This window comes from Terrapene carolina, unplaced genomic scaffold, assembly GCF_002925995.2.
Source record: "Terrapene carolina triunguis isolate 2854851 unplaced genomic scaffold, T_m_triunguis-2.0 Scaffold58, whole genome shotgun sequence".
Classification (NCBI taxonomy): domain Eukaryota; kingdom Metazoa; phylum Chordata; order Testudines; family Emydidae; genus Terrapene; species Terrapene triunguis.
In genome coordinates, this window is record NW_020664409.1 from 54,090,205 (window position 1) to 54,108,637 (window position 18,433).

Below are 18,433 nucleotides of genomic sequence, written 5' to 3' on the forward strand. Positions count from 1 at the left end.
TTAGTGCCACCTTGAACTTTAAATGATTCCTGTCACTGTGGTGGATTCTATCTGTGATTCCACCCAGCCCCGCCCCTCTGGCATTCTTCTACAGGAACAGTCAAATAAATATTGCAAGGAGGGCATCGGTAAGTCTCTGTGACAGCCTGGTTAAGAACTATGGAATGTTAAATGCTTTTGTCAGCCCTCAGGCATTTTCTGCTCACTGTTTCTTATTCTCAGAAAGGAAGTTGTGCAAAAGGTATTTGGTAACCGAAATTCAAGTTTGCTGAGGGGAGGGAAGGAACTGTGTCTTTGTTACACAAACACTTGACAACAAATTGAAAAATATGAATGTTTCTATGGAAAATCAGGTGTTGCATTTTTTCACATATATTATTTAGTCCTAATCATCAGGTCCATCCAGGCTGCACTTGCTGCAGAACCCAAGAGAGGGATAGGGCAGTGGGCAGTACACTGACTTTGTGGTCCCTTTGATCCTCGGGCTGGTCAAGGAACCAGTTCAGCCTCCCTTACAACTTAGAGCAATCCAAAGGCTGCTCTAAATTACACCTAGATATAACATTCCAGCATCCAGAGATCACCACAGCATGGCAATAGTCCTTCTCCATCTCTTTGTGCCTCACTATGCTTCCTAAAGTGGGAGGGGGAGAGTGTGGTATCTTTTAATTTCCATCACCAGGGCTCTGGCCATCCGGAACCAGCTGTAGGACTGGGGCCTTAGTTGGCAACACTCTGGAGTATGGCACGAGTTCAAACCCCAGCCCAATAATTTGGCTCAAAAAGAACATAACATAGCAGTGCAGTATTAATAAGGGCTGGGCACTGTTACAAGGTGTTTTCCTCTTGGCTGTAAACTCTGCTATAATGTAAAGGTCTTATGACATCTTTGAAGACAATAAGGATTAACACCATCATTTCACCCCCTCAGTGAAACAGGTCCATACGGCATATGGTGTATGTAAAAATAATAAAATGAAATAAAAAGTTATAACAGAGAAGGAAAAAAAGACTATATAATGTCAAATAATTTATGTTATCGCCCCATTACTATCATTGGACATTTAACTAGGTCCAGTCTGTATGTAGCCAGCTTTGCTGGGTTCCAGTCTTTATACTACAGTGAAGGCAAATTGAAATAGCACACAAGAGAAAAACTATGACATACAGCAGGGAAAAGTTCCTATACCTTGTATTAAGGGCAATTCCAGTCAATGTAACAGTGAAACACAGGTTGAGATTTCTCTGTTTCTGTGAACATGCTATCTTTTAAAGGATGTTACTCTCATATCATCTAAACTTTGTGTGATATAAACAGCAAACCTAATTCTGAAAAAAGCATCCAGCACAACTGATTACCATAACCAGGAGCGCACACATTTAAATCAAAAGTCAGTTGAGTTGGAAAAGGTTTAAGTTTTTTCAATAAATTATTTTTTATAATAACTATAAAAGTTACATAGTGCACAGAGACTTGCTGGAGATAGATACTTTACTGTATCTGAATTGCTGGGAATACTTCCTGAGATATAAAGCTGACAATCAGACATCTGAGTATGCTTGAAAAACAACATCTACCAAAAGATTAAAGTATGAATTTAGTAAAGTAATCCAAGGAAAAAACATTGTTCTTTTTGTTACTTTGTATTGTGTTTGTTGTGATATAAGGGCGCAATGATCTACAATTTTAATTCACCTTAAAACACAAAACTATATCTTCTCTATTAAATATATGGAGTGTGTCTCTTAGAGAGAACTATATTTCTTCAACACACTTTTTTACATTTTATGTTCACGGGAACTTATTAAACATATAAAATTGCCTTATTTATAGAGTATAACTGAGTCCCTAGGAATCATTTGTATATTTTTCAATACAGTATCTGGCTTTGCTATTTAAGATATATTTTAAATCAGCTTTTAATTATATGTAATATAAGGAGGAGGGGAGAATTACTAGAGCAAAAATAGACCCATTAGTCTATGAGGAGGGTAATGAAATTAATTATGATTCCAAAATAACAGAACTACTGAATTGCATTTTCTAGAAAAATAAAGAAAGGAGGTAAAAACAATTAGGAATAGAGACATGATGGTTATTATAATTGTTGATAGAAAGTAGGTAAGAAGATACTGGGGAAAATGTAATACAGGAGACTGAGCCAGTATGGATGATGAGCATACTGAGGTGTAAAGGGAATTATTTAATAAACTTACCTAACCACACACAATTATTTTTAAATATTTACAGAGCACTTGGGAGGTCTGAAAGATTTAGAAAGAAGGCAGCGTTACTGGTCTTTTAAAAAAGGGAGAGTGGGGAAGGAAGAGAAAGAATGATCCTGTCACATACCATCTGGTAAGTCTAACTTCAGTCTGTAGTAATATAGTGGAAATAGTATTAAAAGGGAAAAAAATCTCTAAGCACCTAAGGGAGAGTGGAATCACAGCCAATTAGCAGCATGGATTTATAAAGAGGCCAACATGCTTGCTGCACATGAGCACATTTTTTTATATAATTGCAAAATGGTGGCTGAAGAGAGTACAGTAGATGTATTGTACGTGGATGCTTATGTACACATAGGGATGTATGGGTTGCAGGAAAATTAAATAGGAGATTGCAGTGCCTTACAGTGACCAAAAAAAAATCCAGTATGATTTTTGGGCTTCTAACATAGAGACAGGGAAGTGATAGATGCCCCTCTCTGTGTACTACACGGATAAGAAGGCACTTAGGATACTGTTTATAAGTGTAAGCACCTCAATACCAGGAAGATGTTGACAAACTGGAGAGAGCTCAAGAACAGAAGAAAAAATATTAAAGGGCTAACTGAGTTGACTTGCAGTGAAATATTAAAAGAACTAAAAATGTGTAGCTTGGCCACACAAAGTCTATAAAGGCCCAATCCCACATTTCTTATGACGGCAACTCACCAGTTCACCTCAGTAAGAGTCCAGTCTGAATACAGAGAGTGGGATTAAGTCTGCAGATAGACTATGGGGCAAATTATCAAATGGTATAAATTGTCATTGTCTATTGATTTCAATGGAGCTATGCCAATTTACACCAATTGAGGATCTGCCCCACAGGTATATAAACAGAGCAGACAAGAAGGAGATTGAGGAATTAATTGTCCTGAGTCTTAAAGGGGCTATAAGTAAGGCAGGAGCAAGTGGATGGAATTAGGCAAAGCACAATTTAGGCTGAATATCAGGAAAAATATCCTAACGGTGAGCTCAATTACACAGTGCCAACAGTCTGCTAATGAAAGTTCAATTAGCAGTCATTTAAAGCTGGACTGGACAAAGCACTGGAGTATATAGTACAGGGAACAAACACTACAGGATAGTAGATTCGATGGATTTAAACAGGGTCTTCGCTATCTTTTTTTTTTAATTGTGTTTTAGAAAAAGAGGTAACAAGTTTTCACTAATAAACTACTGAATATGCATCACGTGAATGAAGTTGGCCATATCTTTAATTACTCAAAAGGACAATGAAGTTTATTGAATTTCAGTGGGATCTGGCAACTAATTCTTTTAGGCTCACTTGAAAATCTCAGCCTAAAGGCTGGACAGGTTTATTGCACCACATATAAGGGGGTTGAATGCTGTCACAAAAACAATATTATCATTTTTCTCCATCCAATGTATATTTCAAATACATATATTTAATGGAGTGCCTATATATAAATATATTTATGCAAAACCTCTGGAAAGGCTTGTGTCTGTCTTCCAATAATAGCCATTCATCCAAAAGACTTCAGTTTTATATGTGAAACAGAGGAAATAATGTTTCCATTAGCCATACCAACGAAAAATCTTCTTAGAGTGCTGCTGTAGAAAGAAGTTCCTAAACTAAATTTTCCGTAACTGGAGATCAAGACTGGTTATCTTTATTTCAACTTCATGAATTTCTTATGGAATACCCCCAAAGGAATTACTTGCTTTAAATTAAACTATTCCCCCATTTGCCAGGAGATGGTGCTGTGGATTTTAAATCGCCGAGTCAAACACCTTAGTAGCTGTGTCGTTCCTCGTCAGAGTTTCTTTTAAAGTTTAATCATCAATGAAAGAAAAACTGTAGCATCCCATAACTTTATGAGGGGAAAGGACTGCGGTGTGAGTCAAACCAGACCAACTGCTACACATGAAATTGCTATTCAGTGAACAAAGGGCACAGAATATTTCCTCCCTATATCTAATCTGCGATAATGAAGTAATATTAAGTACAGTGCATTTTAAAAACAATGCCATCACATTACACTCGTGTTTTCACTTTATCCCACAGGTTTTCTTTCTGTCCAAAATGTAAGGAAGTTAATTCCCAGCCCTCCCATCTGGATAACTGTTAGTGCATAACTAAAGGAGGTTGGGTATTTCTATTGTAAAGGTGAAGTGTCAAGCACACCAAAAAATTGTCCTTTGCTTTTATTAATCACAATGTAATTGATCGCTAAACTACATCCACAGTTTCTTACTCAGTGCAGTTTTTTGACCGTCTTCGCGTGAAAAACTAATTGTGGGGAGAAATGTCCCTTAGGAGGGTGGGGGTTTTTTTGGGGGGGGGGGGAATTAGCATTTGCAGTATAACTAACAGCAAACCTGCTCCAAAAGTTACAGTAATAAAGAATGGTTATCTGTACCCGACCACAAATCCCATCCTGTAGGGGATTTACTGTTGGGGATACTCCGCAGAAATACCCACACGTTATCAGCTCTTTAAGAAGTCCCTTTTGATCCTTTTGCCCTCTTTCTCAACAACAGGCGCGTAAACTTTGAATACCTAAGGTGCTTTAAAAACACTTTTCAAAGTCTCAGATGATGACTTTCAAAAGGGATTCTTATCCTGACTGGGAAAGTTTCCCTTCTATCAGGCTTTTTTTAATCCTCCTATTGCGTCTTGAAACTGTTAAATGAACAGCTAGTTGTATCGTTTTAATTGCAAAAGGAATTATTTGGCCAGCGTTTGCTTAGCCCTGGGTGGGGGAGATTGAGGTAAGCGTTAGAGGTAGATTTGAGCCACAAAACAGAACTTTCTCCATAGCAACAAAACTTCAAATCTATTCTTTTTCTTATCTTAGAATAATTACTCTCTGGATTTTGAGACGTTTGTAAGCAATTGAAGCTATAAACATGTCCCATAAAGCACATGAAATTCCTTTGGGGGATTGCAGGGCCCAATTATTGTTCAATATATTTCAGTGAAAGCTATCAAGCACATGGGGACATTTCACCAGGTGTGATTTTGTAAGGATTGTTTACTCTCTGCGCTCTTTTCAAAAAACAGATCTTTCCCCAGTTGTTGAGACACAACATGATTTGTCAAGGGCCACACATTCAGGTACAGTAGTGTAATTTTGAGACGCACACAAGCGTACTTCTAGGCGAATTTGTAGGAGAAGCTGGTAACTTCGTGAAAATAGCTATTTTATTCCGGACTGTGTTGATGGTTCTCTAAGAGGCAATGAAATGTTTAACAAGATATTGCTACGACGAAGCTACAAGCATCTCGAGAATGGAAGAAACAGTGGGAAAAATAAAGAAAATACTGTACATTGGGGGGTTATTACAAAATATTTAAACTTGATATTTGGCTTTCCTTTCATTTAGGTTCAGTGTCAAATCCATGTAGCCGCAAGTGAGGACACACCGATTAAGTCTTTAGTACGACCAGAGAGGAGTAAACTTGAATCTCATGTTAATATTAGTTTGATCAGAGAGTTATTCTTCTGGTATCAATGAAATGCTGACTATTTCCAAAGCATTTCAAAGCTCTAGGGAGTTACAGTATTCCCTCGGCTGCAATGAAACTGTCTTAATCTTTATAAAATATGCCTCGCTATCATTAAACTTCTGGGTATATCCAGACATAAATGGGAGATTCTGGCTTTCTTGAGAGTTTTATAGCAGACGGAATATACAACTTTATGCGCTACTCGGCGACCTGTTTACTGGAAGGGTTTTCTAATCCCCCCTCCCGCGCTGGAAATTTAGGACCCTGGGCTTTAGAAATTGATCATTAAGTGAAGATCTAGCTAGTTTCATACTCCAGTGCACCTAAAAAAAAATCTGCGTTCACGTTTTCAGTATAAATTGTGTAATCTCTGAGGCCATTATCATTTAAAGTGTTTCTTATTTTAGTGCTTTACAGGGTACAGCTTAATATTTGGGGCAAGCTGCCTGGCAGGGACGCTGTGCTCACAGCCAAACTTCAGAGAAATAAACTTGTCGAAAGCCTGATCATGCTTTCCTGAAATGGGCATAATTCTCTTCAGCCTCCCTGCTTACCACTCTTGCAAATTGAAGCACCGCCCCGCAGTCTAGGAAAGTTCACTTGCAGTTTATGCTTCTTGGGCATAACGGCGAAGTTGTTTGATTTGTTAGGGCGTTTCGTCTCCTTCCCTTCTTCACCTCAGCTCCCGGCTGCTTGCTACCGACATAATGAAAGAGCTGAAAGTCTAGTCAGTGACATAGGGCTGTGTCACAATTAAACCAGGTAACGAGACACTGGGCAGATGTGTTTTCATTGCACCGTAAGATAAATGCAGTGTTAAATGCCTGACAACTTCCCAGAAGCAATCAGCAAAAGTTTACGAGTGCATAAACCTCAAAGACCATTCCTCGGGTATTCTTTATAAGCCCCGCATTTAAAGCTTCTATAAATTCTTCTGCCTGCTTCCAAACCAAAGTTACTGGTGACTATTAAACAGCCACCTTCTTCAGGGAGCCCAGAGGAGTTTGATCCAGGATGGCTCACACCAAATGCAACTGGAAGAAGGTCGGGGCTTTGTGGGGGGAGGGGGAGGGTAGTAAATATAAGTTGAAGGTTGATAGACCGTCTGAACACTTAAATATGGCAGATCAGGAGTGAATGAGTAGAAAGGTGGTTGATACATATCAGAGGTAGAGACACAGCAGGCAGACAGAGAAAGAAAATAAAACAAAGGAAGATTATAGCTAGATAGATGATAATTGTGTTTAATCAGATAAGCACTGACACCCCGGATGATGGCAGAAAGTGGATAACAGCTATGGCCCACTCGGAAATTACAAAACTAGGTTTATTAAATATCATTGTTGATAACGTGACCTTATACTAGTTGCACCTGTCCATTATGGCGTGTTGCACCTGTCCAAAGCGTGACAAAGCATTAATCACTCCGATAACCATCCCCTAGTTCTGTGATCAGGACTCGGATGATGATGAAATGTCTTTAACACTGTAGCAACATCAGAGCCATTCAATCTTCCAGCTCCCAAACTGCTTACAGAGCAGGTGAATACACCATCCGAAAAGTTTCAAGCAAAAGAGAAAGGCAGGATTAATGAAGCCATATATCAGCCAGAGAGATTTCGCAGAAAGCCTCTCTTCGACCAAACGAACTGGGAGCAGTAAAATGTTCTCCTTAAACCATCAAATTACAATAATAGTATTCGTCATCCTTAAGTGATCAAATGAGTTTTACAAGTTGATATTAAACAGATAAAAACCTATTGTAATTATCAAGCTCTTTGTTTATGATCCCAGTGAAAATGAAGTTGCTAATTGGAAAACAATAAACCTAAAATGCCTTTGAATTAATAGACAAGGTGGGTGAGGTAATATCTTTTACTGGAACAACTTCTGTTGGTGAGAGAGAGAAGCTTTCGAGTTTACACTGAGCTCTTCCTCAGGTCTGGGAAATAATGGATCATTTTGGATGAATGACAGAGATTAACAGGAGTATCTATAAGAAAGAAACTGTAGATTTGAATGTGCACTTTGGGTTTCAATCAGGGACATTTGCACAAACCAAATGCTAGACTTGGGTGAGGATGGGGGTGGGGTGGAGGCTGAATGGGGTGGGGGGCTGGGTTTGTTCATTTTAAATATAAAGACACAAGGTGACTGAAGGCTGTATTGTAGCCATGTCCTTGCTAAATGAAATCTCAGTCAATTACTTTGAAAATCTGCAGCTTGGCTTCTTTTTATTCTTTACAGGTGAAAATTCAAACGTCTCTGTTGTTGTAGCCTGGTCCTTTCTTTCCTGAAACAAGGCACCCAACTGTTCTGATATTACCATTCAAAACCAGGTTCTGTGGCGAACCTCATTTGTGAATCTATTACAGAGATTAATAGATTATTTCTCCTTTTTCAACTAATTCTCAGTGGGCAAATTTAACCATATGGTAAGGAGAGAATTAGAATTTCATCACATTAGAGCAAAATGTAATGAAAAGAGTCCAACACCTGGGGCCATCTCGGAAAGACACAATTAAAAGGTTTTTAATGAAACCAGAGAAACCAAAAATTTCAGAGCCTTCAGTAATTCTGCCACAACCGAATGATGCACTGGAGGTGTTGGGAAATATTGTTTTTACTGATGTCATAAGAATGAAAACCTGCCTCTAAATACCATGTGCTTTCAATGCGATTACAATAAAAGGAGAAAGGGCTGCTTGTCTCTATTATTAGAGGATCAGCAGGACACATTTTAGACAAGTACTTGTGTTTACACTTCAGTGTGAGACCCTGACTGTAAGGAAAGTGGGCCTTAAGGTGAAGAGTTTTAGCTAAAGCCTGGGAAATATAAATACATGGCGGATAATATTAATGAATTACATGATCTCAAGTTGATCTGATACATTCAGATGCACAAACTACCACCCATTTCTGAGTTAGGCAGGACCGTCCTTGCAAAGTATCCTTATTACAAGGAAGAAATCGCTAGAAAAAAAGTTGGTCATTCATTACTATTATTATTTGCCCCCAAATTAGTTTATTTTAAAGCTGGTGCTTTTATTTGTATTGAAATGTGGGGGGTAATTACTATGAAGTAGCAAATCTGCGAGTGGAAAACTGTAAAGTGGGGGAGGGGGGAGAGAAAAGCAGCACCTTGCAGTTTGTTCTCAATTTGTTTTGAAAGGGAGAAAAACGATTGTCTTGTCCGAAGCCAAGGTGAACTTTTATGGCGAGTCAGCAAGGAGCAGCCTAGCTTTTGCTATTCCACGCGATCCCTTTCCACAGGGAGAGCTAAGTTCATGTAAACGGGGGTGGAGTGACTCTCTCTTGCTAAGTTAGCAGAAGTCTGCTCGCAGCACTTGGAGGAAAGCGCTCAAGTGGGCACCTCCGCAGTGCAGCTCTGTAATTTGCTGAAGGAGGCGAAGAACATCCCGAGCTCTAAGCAGGGCTTTTAGTGTGCTCATTGATGAGTGAAAGTCGCCACACATGTCAAGCTAAAGGCAGTTGTTGGGTTCCTAACAGGACACAACGTCTTGCAAACATATGCGTGAAGCTGTGTCTACAGATGGCAGGGAGAATAATGGAGCAGGCGCCTTTTATAAAGCTCTAGCTGCTGCCTGTCTTCAGACCTGGGAAATGAAACTCTTCAGACTCAGGGCCAGCTAGCGCCTGGGCTTGTTTGTTACCGCTTTAATCCTATTAATTAAAACGTTAACCTGATTGGGTAGAGAGCTCTGTCCCAACAGGCGAGTCTTCTTCATAATAACCTACTCGCCGAGCTAATGATGTAAAAGACTCCCCCGTCTGCGGCGGCTGCTGGGGCCGGAAATCTCTTGAAGGTGAAGCCAAGCAAGATAAACGGCGGACGAGGGGGCTGCTCGCAGCTCACAATGCCCGAGCGCATCCCCTGGTGAGAGCTCGCGGCCAGCAGAGAAGGCGACGCGGAGGAGCGCGAGGAGCCGGGGCAGGGCAGGTGCCGGCGGAGGAGCCCGGCGGGCAGCATGGAGCGGGCGCTGAGCCTGGCCGCGGACGAGGACTTGTTCCACAAGAGTCTCAGCGCCTCGGCCACGAGGATGGAGGCCGCCTTCCGCGCGCCCCCGGGGCTCGACCTGAGCCACCCGCGCGAGCGCCAGCCCTCGCCCCTCAGCTGCTTCGAGCCGGGCGAAGCGGAGGGGCTGCTGCAGCCCGGGGCGGCGCTGGGGGCCGGCGACCCCCTCGCGCTGCCGGCCGGCTCGGTGTGCGGCAAGTACGGCGAGAGCACCAGCCGCAGCTCGGTGGCGGAGAGCAGCGGCGGCGAGCAGAGCCCCGACGACGACAGCGACGGGCGCTGCGAGCTGGTGCTGCGCGGGGGAGACCCGCGGGCCGCCTCGCCCGGGGCGGGGGGCGCCGGGGGGGGGCCTGAAGGCGGCCGAGGGCGGCTGCTCCAACAGCCACGGCCTGGGCGGGAGCAAGAAGTCGAAGGAGCAGAAGGCGCTGCGGCTCAACATCAACGCCCGCGAGCGGCGGCGGATGCACGACCTGAACGACGCGCTGGACGAGCTGCGGGCGGTGATCCCCTACGCGCACAGCCCCTCGGTGCGGAAGCTCTCCAAGATCGCCACGCTGCTGCTGGCCAAGAACTACATCCTCATGCAGGCGCAGGCTCTGGAGGAGATGCGGCGCCTGGTGGCTTATCTCAACCAGGGCCAGGCCATCTCGGCCGCCTCCCTGCCCAGCTCGGCGGCGGCAGCGGCGGCCGCGGCCGCCGCCTTGCACCCAGCCCTCGGTGCCTATGAGCAGGCGGCCGGCTACCCCTTCAGTGCCGGCCTGCCCCCTGCCAGCTCCTGCCCGGAGAAATGTGCCATTTTCAACAGCGTCTCCTCCAGCCTCTGCAAACAGTGCACGGAGAAGCCTTAAAGCCCCCGCCAGGCGCTTCAACCCGGGCAGGGCAAGGAGCTGGCAGGGAGGGACTCGGGGCAAGGACTTAGGCTAAATCCTCCGTTTCTCGTGGTTATTAGGCTTATGGGCTTTTTTTTTTCCTTTTTGGAAAGGGCCGGGGGTGGGCTTGGGGGCTTTCCTCGTGGAAGTGGTGACTTGATCGCAACCAAGACCTCAGCGAAGTAAAAAATCGCAAGTGTGTGTGTGTGTGTGTGTGTGTGTGTGTGTGTGTGTGTGTGTGTGGACACAAAGAGAGGCTGAGAAATAGCAGCTGGGGGAGGAAAAAGGAAGCCCCCCTCCTCGGCTGATGTATTTAAATCCCGCTTACTGGGACTCGAGAACTCTGCCCCAGCGAGCTGAGGCCCGGGGGTGGCAGGCTGGGGTGCGGGTGGCGGGGGCTTCAGCTGCATGGTCATTGAGACAAATCAGAAGGGGCACTTGCAACCAATTGTTTTGATGCTGAGCCAGGCGCCAAACAAACTTGAAATGTAGACTTCTTATTTAAACGAAACCAAGAGACTGAACCACTGCTATGAAAGACTGACTTGTATTTTTTATTGTCTCTGAACTTTGATCCTGTGAAAATGCGCGAAGTTTTGGCGAGAGTGATTTAAAGAGAGAGAGAAACTAACACCCTACTCCGTGTGGCTGAAAGTATTGCATTTTTAAAACAAATATTTATGTGCACCTTGTTTCTTTCCACGTTGCAATGATGTATAAACAAGACATGATATTTATTTGTTCTTCTTTCAAGGACCCTTCCACGCCAACAATATTTATCATGTGTTAAGGTCACGGGTCTTATGTGCAGTTTTTTTTCAATGCTTCTAAAATTCTGTTTTATGGATTAACTTAAACTGTGTGCCAAGTGTTTAAAATGTTTATTTGCCAACAACGTATACGCAGAACTATTGCTGTATCGGAGCTGCTTAGGTTTATGAAAGGTCGTCTGGATTTTAAGTTGCATCATCCCTGTATTTAAATTGAGCTTTAATAAATTGCTTCAGTCCAAAAATCACAGGAAAGGTGTATTCTTAATTCTCAATTAACTGACTTTTTAAAAAAGGGATTCTTTGCATTATAAAGGGTAATAGCTATTTACTTTTACAAGGCATCAAAGCAATAGCTCCTAAGGGGGGGGGGGACACTTGCCAAGCTCATGTGTTCCCAGGCGCTGTTTTTCTTTTTTTCTTTTTCCAAAGGTATAATTTAATTGCTCTCTATGTATGTAAATTAATCTGACTGTGGATGATTATTTAAATTGAAATACTTTGGGCTGATTTACAGAACGGCTGAAATCTATTTTTTTTTTAATCTAAGGAAAAAAAATAAGGAGAAGAGCAAAAAGTGGCTATTTACCCAAAGTGAGCTTTCAGTCTGAGTTTGCATGGCTGGGTGGCTGTCTCTGCCATTTGTAAATCAAGATATTTTTTCCCCCTTTTCAAAAAGGAGTCCTGCTCTTTTCCACTACTTGCAGATAATACAAATTCGGACTGTCAGGTTGGATGGCAAAATAGGAGTCGTGATGGATCTGTTGGCAGGTCATGGATGTGTAAAGAGTGATATATATTAAATAGGTCAATCAGATTATGACAGCAATGTACGATCGTTTGTATGTGTATCTATGTCGGAAAGAATCTTTATTAAAATATTTTCAACAAACTTTTTATTATGCTGTTCTTTGTACCAGGAAGGGGGGGAGGAAGTATCCCCTTTCGCTTTGCCTGGGTGCCAAACATACAAAAATAGCATGTCTCAGGGACTGTGGCATTCAAGTTCTTGACACAGATCCATTGTTATTATTCACCTGTTTAATTGACACGGGGTTGACGCGTTGCAAGAAAGAGAAATGAAAGCAGTAGTGAGAGGCCGAGGAAGAGAGAGAAGAGCCCCCAAGTTTGCTTGTAGGCCGATTGAAGGCTCTCTTCACACTTCCAACCTGGAGATGAAACCTCAGTCTGGGAGGGAGGTAATGCTGAAAAGATGCAAGCTGTTAGGGTTTTTGTATGTTCCCACATATGGCGGTGTTAACAAGAGTAACGGTCTGCAATTGCTTACAAGAGGAGGGGGGGAGACACACACACAGTTGCCTAGATGTGTTTTGGTTCTCTTTGCAGTTCCTTACATTCCCTGGGAGCTTGAGCCCACAGTCCAAAAGCGGCTCGCTTTTCGCACCCGAAGAGCAGTCAGGCTCGATTATCAATATCCAGAAACCCCAGTGCTGAAGTGACTATTGCCCGCGTTGGGCTGGCGCGTGAGCATCCGGCTGGGCGGAGGGGTCCCGAGAGGGCGGCACTAGAGCTCTTCCCTCAGGGGACCCCAGCCCCACCGCCAGCCAGGTTTCCTTGGTGGGGTCGGGGTTATGTGTATGTGCCCGCTGCATCCAGTATGCTCCATTTACTGGCTCTGGGTAGTGTCAGCGTCTAATGATAGCCCTAAATGGCATCCAGCGTGGTAGAAGGGGATACATATTTTCCGCTCCACTTCCCATCAAAGAGATTAATCAGAACCTGTAACTTTTCAGGAACCATAACTGCAAAGTGCCACGAAGCTGTGGGAAGGCAGCCCAGGGAGGGTGGGCAGCTCAGCCCCCAGGCGCAAGCAGAGCCGTCTCTCAGCATTTACTAGACAAAGCCTGGGTGCGTCTAATTATGATTATTAAAACAATTTCCATGACGATGTCTAATATTATGTTAATTTGAAAACAACTGTGTATGAAAACTGTCGACTATAATACCTAAATTCATTTAATGAAACACATCGTTAAGGCAATTAAACCTCCTGGATGTGATTAAGGAACATAATTACGACACTGTTCTGCGCCATAATTGGGTGTCTTTAATCAAGGGGTAAAGTGATCAGCAACACAGCCATTAGTTTGTATTGTTCTGTCTCTGCTGTCCATCATTCTGATTAGGAATTAACCACAGCTACCCGTCTGACTCTTTTGTGTGTGTGTGTGCATATTAACATCTTAGGCCACATTTGCTGCAAGAGTTACTGCTTCATATTTCTCATGACAAAGGCGCCTTCCTTGAAATATTCCCCTCGTAGGTGCGGCTGGCTTCTCAATTCTCGCTGGAACTAGTACCGCGTAACAAATTACGGAGTGGGAAAGGAAGATTCCCAGCAGTTTTAATAATTCCGTGTGGAAATGCTATGATAATCTTTGCTATGGAAGGCAAGATGAAGGCTGGGGGGAGTCTTTATGAATCAAAGGGTGGGGCTAAACTTTTTAAATAAGTCTGGCTTGTTCCTCTACTTTAATTCAAACACGTCCCCTCCTAGGCTGGAAAACAGCTGCTCTGCACTAACAACCTGCACAGATCAGAGCTCGCTACAGATCTGTAACTGACTCTGAGCTAGTTCCTGTGATCTGGGACATTCTTTGGAAGTGCCTTAACGTGCTGAGGAGTGACCAAAAGTTTGCTAGAGAGCAGCGACTTGCTGCAACAGCCCCACTCCCCTAGGAGCGGTTCTCCCCAGGCATTCACTCGGGAAGCTTAAGTTGTCTGAAATTTGACATTTAAACGACCGAGCTGGCAGTTGAGATCAAAGTTAGTTCTGAGCCGCCAATGTCGCTACCGTTCCCTAACTGTGTGCACGCAAGTGCCGTCCTAGTGGTTTCAATTAACGTTGTATTTTTTGCAGCGCAATCCTCCAAGACCCCCCACCCCCAGCTGCTTTTATAAGCGTGGTTTGCGTCAGCCTGAGTTAGCAGAGAGGATCAGCCGAGATGGCTCAGAAAACGCGTTTCAGTCGCGGCCAGCGCCTCCTGTCAGGGGGTGACTGATCTGACTTTATTTTTGGCGAGCCTGTGACAGTTTCCGAGGCGGTGCCGCTTTTAACACCTCTTGCCTATTCCCCTGTAACCAGCAACGTCGCTGGGACCTGACACGGAACCGGTCTTACACATTGTCTCCGTCAGACCAGCGGTGTGCGCGCGCGTGGGGGATTTCCCCCCTTCTTTCCTGATGGATCCCAATAGGATCAGAACTGACCAGCCCCTGGAAGAGCTTGTGTCCGACACCCCACCAAAACAAGCCCATTCAACCAGCCTTCTCCAAAACCACCCCTAAGCTTCGGTTGCCGAGCCAGACTCCCCCCCGCCCCTTCCCCAGTTCTAATCCTGCGACTGTCCCAGCATGAGTGACATTGACTTTCCTAATGTAATGACTTATGAAAGATATAATCATGTGTTAAATTGAATCCTTCGTTTAACTGTTAATGGTGTGCTCTGGGCACATTTACGTATTAGATGCTATGGTAACTAATTACCGCTAGAAAAAGGGATCATACACTTTCTAGACTTTGACAAATAATTATGAGTGTGCACAGCCCGGCTGGCAGCAGTTGCAGCGGATCTGCTGGAATGAGTAAGTGACTAAATGAATGGGTAAGTGAACTTGTGTGCATGGAGGGGAAGAGATAATGAATAGTGGTCAAGTGAGTTTTCTTATTCAAACCTTTAATGAAAATGTGATTTAGGATGTGGAGGGGGGGGAGGGGAATGCGGTGCTGCCTCTAAACGTAATTAAATTGCGCAACATAAACATCAGAAACATAAATAAGTTGGCTTTTAATTAAAATGCAGCCGTCAAAGTAAATTATCCACGTGCTAGGAAAGTTTGCAGCAATTAACACTTTTTTAAAAGTGGGTTGTTGGTAAAATAAATGAGCCACTAGTGCGTATGCTATCGCCAGGATCCTTTATAACTGTGATTTCGCCCATTGCCAATACCCTCAGGGGCGATTTAAACTGGGCTTTTAATCAGATGGCAGAGCGAGTCACTGCCTGACAGGTACATAACTTTAAAGGAAGTCAGTCGGCTCACGGCTCCGTTGCAGTACCGGGTTAATTGACAGGGGCTGGATTGTCTGACTTTGGTTCCCCTTTTTAAAACAAGATCGCCCGTTTTATATAAACATTAATTTAACAGATTGTCATGGAGAAGCGAAGCTGCTTCGCCTTTCAATGTGGAGCACGGATTCTTTAGATGCACTGTCTATACAGAGACTGCCACCGATTGCAGTCCGCTTTCCTTGTGCAGTGCAGCTAATTGTCCTGGGATTTGAGTTCCCCGAGGCTCATTACAGCTCCTCCTTCTCTCCAATCAGGCAGCTGGAAATGCTCCACTGGGATTTCCCCCTTAGTGCTCTCGCTCTTTTGGGGCAGGTGGATTTCCAGCTCCTGCACTCTCTGGAATTTGGCTTGTTAGTGTGGACAGAAGGAAAAATTATTTCGCGGTACTTCTTTCTTCCCTTAACGCTCCAGCAGTGCCAGGCAAGACAGGGGCAGAAGCCCAAGGGAGAATATTTATTTCCTTTCCCTGAATCTTCACCTGTCCCGATCCTTCAGCGCTCCTTCCGAGAGACCCTCGTGGGCTCGAGTTGAGCAACGTTCACTAGAGTTTAATAATGGGTTCTCCCTTCCCATAGAAAATACTGATAATCGTTCATTTAGGCGTAGCAAGGGTTAAGCAGATCAGGTACCATCGCTTCACGCGGTAGACAAGTTGAAGTACGCAGGAAGTGCTTGCTTGATTTGGCTTTTCCTTTACACTGAGGGGTAACTCGGAAACTAAGTATATTAGTCAGTGCTGTTGCTGAAGAAACACTGCAGCACATTTGCTAAGTGAGCAAAAGCTTGTGAGCTACAGCCCAGCCCCGTGGCTCTACAGAATAATGGCTAAAGATCAGCTCCATTTCAACATGCTAATAGAAATGCTTTCTAATGGGTTTACTTTAATTTACACGGGCTATCTTCATGCAGACTTTAAACGTTTCTCAACGCCCGTACTCGCCCTTGTCCTCTCAGCCTGATTCAGAGATGGGTAATACAACATGAAATAAATGTATGATCTGTTTCAAGCATTTGACTGCTGTATTTTTAAATTAATATCTGCACATATAAAAACTGTGATCTGTGACTGATTTGAAAACTATAGCAAAATGATGCATTGTAGATAAACCACCATTTCCTTATATAATTGTCACAGATTAAAATAGAAAAGAAAAATACATTTCTACTAGGGGCAAAACAAACATTAATGACACTCAAACTGCTAGACAACCATAAATTAACCTCATCACACCTTAGAAAGGTATCAGTGGTTATCCAAAACAGTTATTATTTCTTCTAAGAAGTTTCAGAAGAAAGTTCACCATGGATTTTTACAAATCTTTAACATTTGCAAACGTTTTCTAATATCCAAGTATCTCTGTTTATGGCTAACTGCTCTTCTCTTTTATATCAATATACATATTTAGGTCCAGGAATTCAGACATGCTAATAGACTGGCTAATTAGGAAACCCCATTTCTTTTATCCCACTCAAACAGTTACTGAAGAAGGTGGTGTTTTTAGGACTGTCTGATCTCTCTCTCTCATTCTGAGGTCAGATCACTAAAAAGTAATTGGGGGTGTGTAATATTTTAATTTGAGGAAGTATTAAGTCATAACCCACAAGTGGAAATAAGTGCAAAGTACTATCCCTCTTGCAGCATTAAAATCTAATCAGCTAACACAAAGTTTCATACTAAATTCTATCATTTAAAAACCTCAATTAAAATTAGTGGTGTTCTTGGACATATAGCCATGTTCTTAGAGTGAATTTTTAAAGTATGTTGCTGCATTAAAAGTAAAAAGGTGTTCTCTTGCAAAACCAAGCGACATCAGGAGGCAATTAGTGTTTCTGCATTTCACAAATAGAATTCCTCTTCATAGGATAATCTTCTAAGCTATTGCTCAATCAATGTCCATCCATGTACAAGTCTTTAATATCCTGACTCTTAAGTGAGTTATAGTTACAAATTTCCTCCTTTTCTGAGACTCTAGTTACACTGCTGTAAATATTTCATTTTTAGATGACCACTGAAAAATATTTACATACTGAATAGTGAATTAAATGGCCCACAAAACAAGAAAATAGAAATGGAAAGACTTCCTGACAGTATGAGGTTAACAACTAAACTATTTGAGGAGACATGCAGTAAGTGGGATGAACTGATCAAAAATAAATCATTGCTATGTCTTAAGGTGTATATACTTACTGGATCTGTTAACTTGTACTTTCTCAACTCTGCTGTACTCTCAGTCATTACTGTTTTGGTAAGAAAATAACATGTATTGTGAACAATTTAGGTCAACTTTAATAAAAATTACAGCAAATCATTATTAAAACTTCTATTAAACTTTCAGAGGAATAGTTTATCAGTACAGATGAAACACATTTGTTTGAACTTTTTATTTTGTTGTAAAGTAATGTTTGAAGGCAAATGTATTTCTACTATTATAAATAATCACTTAGATAGTTGAGATTACAGTGAAACACACTGCATAGCAAAAGCAATTACATAGAACTGTTTTATGATTAACTGATAAAGATCACATTGCATCCAACATTTAATTTTAATTCGGTCCTTGCAAATAAAAAATATGCAATTGTATGGTGAATGCTTCTATAGATGCAATGAAAGTTTCTTGCTACTTGTTCATTGCATTTTATACGTGAATATATACATTTCTTTAAAGAATTCAACTTTTCTAGAAGTGATACCTTTACCTAAAATTGTTGTAATTCTACTATTTTCTTGAGTTGTCACTCTATAGTCCTTATAAATATAAATTTAGCAGAATAAAATAACTGGCAGAAAAATACTCCAGTTACATTCAATTTCTTCTTAACCTTAAGTTTCTCTGTTGTCACAGTTAAAAATAATGTTATTTATCTGAATTGAGCATATATTGTGTAAAAGTGGTGTGCCAAGTAATTTTAAAGTATCGCACACA

General features: G+C 42.3%; 1 protein-coding gene across 1 annotated transcript; it reads left to right on the top strand.

Moving 5' to 3' along the window:
• Nucleotides 1-9,726: 9,726 nt before the first annotated feature.
• On the top strand, nucleotides 9,727-10,621 carry BHLHE22 (basic helix-loop-helix family member e22). The gene is given in 2 exon segments (XM_024211474.1): nucleotides 9,727-10,113; nucleotides 10,115-10,621. Coding segments are annotated over 2 exon segments (894 nt in total).
• The last annotated feature ends 7,812 nt before the right edge of the window (nucleotides 10,622-18,433 follow it).